The sequence below is a fragment of the Muntiacus reevesi genome, chromosome 1 (genome assembly GCF_963930625.1).
Source record: "Muntiacus reevesi chromosome 1, mMunRee1.1, whole genome shotgun sequence".
Taxonomy (NCBI): domain Eukaryota; kingdom Metazoa; phylum Chordata; class Mammalia; order Artiodactyla; family Cervidae; genus Muntiacus; species Muntiacus reevesi.
In genome coordinates, this window is record NC_089249.1 from 71,792,592 (window position 1) to 71,797,935 (window position 5,344).

General features: G+C 43.1%; 1 protein-coding gene across 1 annotated transcript in view; it reads left to right on the forward strand.

Moving 5' to 3' along the window:
• Positions 1–4,998, forward strand: part of CD244 (CD244 molecule) — a 35,961-nt gene extending 30,963 nt beyond the window's left edge. Inside the window, exon 9 of the mRNA XM_065947445.1 lies at positions 1,189–4,998. Within this exon, the coding sequence (XP_065803517.1) occupies positions 1,189–1,269 (81 nt within the window). The 3' untranslated portion in view covers positions 1,270–4,998. The remainder of the gene's footprint in view (positions 1–1,188) is intronic.
• The last annotated feature ends 346 nt before the right edge of the window (positions 4,999–5,344 follow it).

Genomic DNA, 5,344 nt, shown 5'->3' on the forward strand with positions numbered 1-5,344 from the left:
GGATCTTCTAATGTGAATCTTCATTTTAGAGATGAGGAAGCAGAGGTTCAAGAAGAGCTATGGTCTAACCCAAGATTTTATCATATTTTGGGGATTTGACTCCTTTTGGGGAGATTGTATCTTTCCCCAATTTTTATTTATTTATTTGGCCGCTAGGTCTTATTTATGGCATGTGGATTCTTCAATCTTTGCTGCTGCATGCGATATCTTTAGTTGCAACATATGAACTCTTAGTTGTGGCATGTGGGATCTAGTTCCCTGACCAAGATTCAATCTCCAGCCTGCTGCATTGGGGGTGTGGAGTCTTAGCCACTGGACCACCAGGAAACTCCCCAAGACTTAGTTTTAAACTAGGGCTGTTCCCATACTGGTTTCCTGGCTGTGGGCCAGACACTGGACCTCTCTCCTTTCCATGGATATGTGTCTGTTGGTAAGTGGGGAGCAGAGAAGGGAGGATAAATGAATGCAAACGATTTCCCCAAGTTAGCAAGTAATCGGGCATCACTCCAGGACACATATAATCTTCAGCTGCTGCTAGGATGGACACTGCACAATGGTGACCATCGAGTCTGGTGGTTGGATTGATTCTCATCAAGTCTTTTACGGAATGGAAAGTAGGCAGTCAGTGTTTATTGCAGGTTTATTGTATATACATATGAATGGTAGCCTGCCAGTGACTTCATGTGCACTATCTCATTTAATCTTCACAGAATGCTATGAGGTAGTGTAATTATACTTCCCATTTATAGCCAGAGAATTGAAGGCATGGAGAGCACCCTGCTCATCAGCCTCATATAACACCTGAGCTTCCACCTGTGGCCTGATAAAGATGTTGCCACGGGTCACAAGGGAGAGTGTGGATGGGTGCCTGCTGGAATTTCTGGCACTTGAGCTGCAGCCCCACATTAAAGCCAACTGGACAGTCAAGGTTTGTAGAGGACACTGTGTGGGCCAAGGCAAAGTGGGTCATGAAGAAGCATGGTGTGGTTAAAAACACTAGAAATGGAGCCAGAAGAACTGGATTCAAGCCCCTTACTTCTCACTAGTTGTTGACCTTGAGTTATTTCCCTTCCCAAGCTGAGTTTCCTTCTGTTATGAATGATGAATGGGGATAATAATTCATAGCCCACAGGGCTGTTATAAGGATCTTTTAGTGTGAGAGTCTGAAGTTCTTCTTTTCTTCTGCAGGTTGGAAAAAGAACTTCCAAAGCTGAGAACCCTGCTCGACTGAGTCGTAGGGAGTTGGAGAACTTCTGCATATATTCCTAGTTGCCATGGCTGTTCTCATCCCTCTTAAAGCCCAACTTCTGCTTTGGGAATCAGCACAATGGATGATACCACATGAGTCTCTGCAGAGTGGTTCCTAGTCTGGAGACGATATAAGAGTTTGTGCGTGGTCTATATTTGTTTTGAAAATGATTTTTTTTTTTTAACATTACTTTTTTAAAAAAATATAAATTTATTTATTTGAAAATTATTTCTAACAGCTCCTTTAAAAGCAAGGCTGTTAAGTAACATCTCAACTCACAGACCAGACAAGAACAGATAGAGATGTTGGGTAGTTTCCAAAAGACGACACAGCATGTCCAAGTGCTGGTCATCTCCAAGTGCTATGTAAATGTGGTGTTACTATCACATTAAGATTCTGTTTCCCTGGTTTTCCCCTGGTGACTCATCTTCACTCCTCCCTAATCAATGATGACCACATTTCTAGACCCTTCTTTGCCCAGACTCATCTTCCAAAAAGGAAGGAAAGATAGTGGGGGCTCAGAGGAGAAGAAAGAGGTCCCTCTGTGAAGGTATACTAAATAGCCCTAAGGCACTGGCAAGTTCTCCAAGGAGACCAGGCCTGGGCTATACTCAAATACAGAGGAAAAACTTCCCCAATACATATTAAACTTTACCTCTAGCCATCTGGTCACAAAGGGGTGTGGACAGGAGCAAGAGTAGATGATGCAAATCAAGCCCATCACTGAGTGGAAAAATCACCCAGAGTCCATGCCATCCTAATAATCGGGCAGTGGAAGCAACTTTGCCTACAGAATGATGTTTGATTTACACAAACACATTATTAGACATCTATTTTGGCTTCTTTACACATTCCTCACTATTAGAAACAGTATCATTTAAGTTCTGAGTCCTGATGCTCCCCATGGCAAATGCTGAAGGGAGGACTCAGGCAGCTGAGCAGTTAGGAACCAGGCACCTTGCTGGGCTCACCTGAGCCTTCAAGCCAGACCCTTCCACAAGACTGTGGGGACCAGGCTGAAAGTCTGGTTAAGCCCAGGAAAGGGGGAATTGGAAGAGAGCCTGGTCAGAGACCCCAACAGGTAACATTGCATGGAGCCTGCTTCTTCAACTGCCCCACTGTGTTTAATGTATGAATTTAATATAGATCTGTGCTATTACTTAAAGGCAATCTAAATTTCTTTTCTGAAATTTAGGAAAGAAAATGGAAATGGGTCTCTTCCTGACTCTGTACTTTTCCTCTCCCAGCCAAAGGGCACTTGTGGGCCATCAATAAACACATGCTGTTTAACTCCTGCTGGAGAGGAGTCTGGACTCCTCGTGAACTAGTTGTCTCTTAGCCTTGTTCACACTGGAACAGCAGATTCTAGGGTACCCAGATCCCAGCGCCCACTTAGTCTTAGGGGATAGCCACTTGCTCATGCCCCTCGGATCCTTCTCCCCTGTGGGTGTGTGATTGGTCAAGTTAGCTTCTTCCTGGAGACTAGTCGATAGACCACATCTGGGAGAAAGTATCGGGGTAAAAATCGGAGAATGTAAAAGGATGGGGAGAGGATCCAACGCAATTGTGTGCAGCTGAGCAACTGAGTCAGGAGTTTCGTGAGAAGAAGGAGTAGCAAATTATAGGGGTCATAGCAATTCAGATAAACAGCAGAGATGCTAATCATTGCCTACTGCTAGCCTTTTACATTTCTTAGGTTGCATGGATCTTGAACTGGGCAGATTCATTTAAGGAGCAAAAGAGATTCTATGGGTCCAGCAACTTCAGGGATGCTCTATTCCGGAATGTAATAATGATTATCATTATCATCTAATATGTCTTTGTTGAACTCTGTGATAATGCCTTAAAAAGATAATTATCCATGCAATTACCAGTCAATGAACAAAGCAGTAAATAAGTTCCTGCTGTGTATGAAGCACTGCTTGGCTCCCCAGGAGTACCCACTTCAGGCCACAGATGACACTCTGATTCCACAGACCATGTGCTGGGACAGATGACAGTGGAAGCACAGTATTAAAAAGCACAAATGGGCCACAAAGCACATGTAACACAAGTGCACACAAGAGTATTATGAATATTAAGTCAAGAGCAGTGTAACTTATAGGTAGGGAGACAGGATGGAGGCGACTGTTTTGGGGAGAAGAGAGCTATGGCTCATATACATTTGGACATGACAATAAGGAGGAAAGTTCTTTTCGGGTAAATATGGGAATCTTATACAGAAGGGACATTTTAAGTGCTTCAGTTCAGTTCAGTCGCTCAGTTGTGTCCAACTCTTTGCGACCCCATGAATTGCAGCACACCAGGCCTCCCTGTCCATCACCAACTCTCAGAGTCCACCCAAACCCATGTCCATTGTGTCAGTGATGCCATCCAACCATCTCATCCCCTGTCGTCTACTTCTCCTCCTGCCCTCAATCTTCCCCAGCATCAGGGTCTTTTCAAATGAGTCAGCTCTCTGCATCAGGTGGTCAAAGTATTGGAGTTTCAGCTTCAACATCAGTCCTTCCAATGAACACCCAGGACTGATCTCCTTTAGGATGTACTGGTTGGGTCTCCTTGCAGTCCAAGGGACTCTCAAGAGTCTTCTCCAGCAACACAGTTCAAAAGCATCAATTCTTCGGGGCTCAGCTTTCTTTATAGTCCAACTCTCACATCCATACATGACTACTGGAAAAACCATAGCCTTGACTAGACAGATCTTTGTTGGCAAATTAATGTCTTTGCTTTTTAATATGCTTTCTAGGTTGGTCATAACCTTCCTTCCAAGGAGTAAGCATCTTGTAATTTCATGGCTGCAATCACCATCTGCAGTGATTTTGGAGCCCAGAAAAATTAAGTCAGCCACTGTTTCCCCATCTGTTTGTCATGAAGTGATGGGACCGGATGCCATGATCTTAGTTTTCTGAATGTTGAGCTTTAAGCCAACTTTTTCACACTCTTATTTCACTTTCATCAAGAGGCTCTTTAGTTCTTCACTTTCTGCTATAAGGGTGGTATCATTTGCATATCTGAGGTTATTGATACTCCTCCCAGCAATCTTGATTCCAGCTTGTGCTTCCTCCAGCCCAGCATTTCTCATGATGTTGTCTGCATATAAGTTAAACAAGCAGGGTGACAATATACAGCCTTGACATACTCCTTTTCCTATGTGAAAACAGTCTGTTGTTCCATGTCCAGTTCTAACTGTTGCTCCCTGACCTGTATACAGGTTTCTCAAGAGGCAGGTCAGGTGGTCTGGTATTCCCATCTCTATCAGAATTTTCCACAGTTTATTGTGATCCACAGAGTCAAAGGTTTTGGCATAGTCAATAAAACAGAAATAGATGTTTTTCTGGAACTCCCTTGCTTTTTCGATGATCCAGCAGATGTTGGCAATTTGATCTCTGGTTCCTCTGCCTTTTCTAAAACCAGCTTGAACATCTGGAAGTTCCTGGTTCACATATTGCTGAAGCCTGGCTTGGAGAATTTTGAGCATTACTTTATTAGTATGTGAGATGAGTGCAATTGTGCTGTAGTTTGAGCATTCTTTGGGATTGCCTTTCTTTGGGATTGGATTGAAAACCGACCTTTTTCAGTCCTGTGGCCACTGCTGAGTTTTCCAAATTTTCTGGCATATTGAGTGCAGCACTTTCACAGCATCATCTTTTAGGATTGAAATAGCTCAACTGGAATTCCATCGCTTTTAAGCGCTTAATAATATATAAAAAAATAATGTGAAAGTGAAAGTCACTCAGTCCTGTCCAACTTTTTGCGACCCCATGGACTTTTCCAGGCCAGAATACTGGAGTGGGTAGCCTTTTCCTTCTCCAGGGAATCTCCCCAACCCAGGGATCAAACCCAGGTCTCCTGTTTTGCAGGCAGATTCTTTACCAGCTGAACCACAAAGGAAGCCCAAGAACACTTGTTAAAAAGAGTAATACATACAAATGGTTTAAAAAATCCAGCAGTACAAAATATATGCAGTAAAAAAAATCCCCAAACCAACCCAGCTTCCTCCCAGAGGTAGCCACGGATAATTTTTTTGTATTTTCTTTCAGAATTTTTCTTTATGTAAACATACAGCTATCTATTTCTTTTTTATTCAACTGGTGA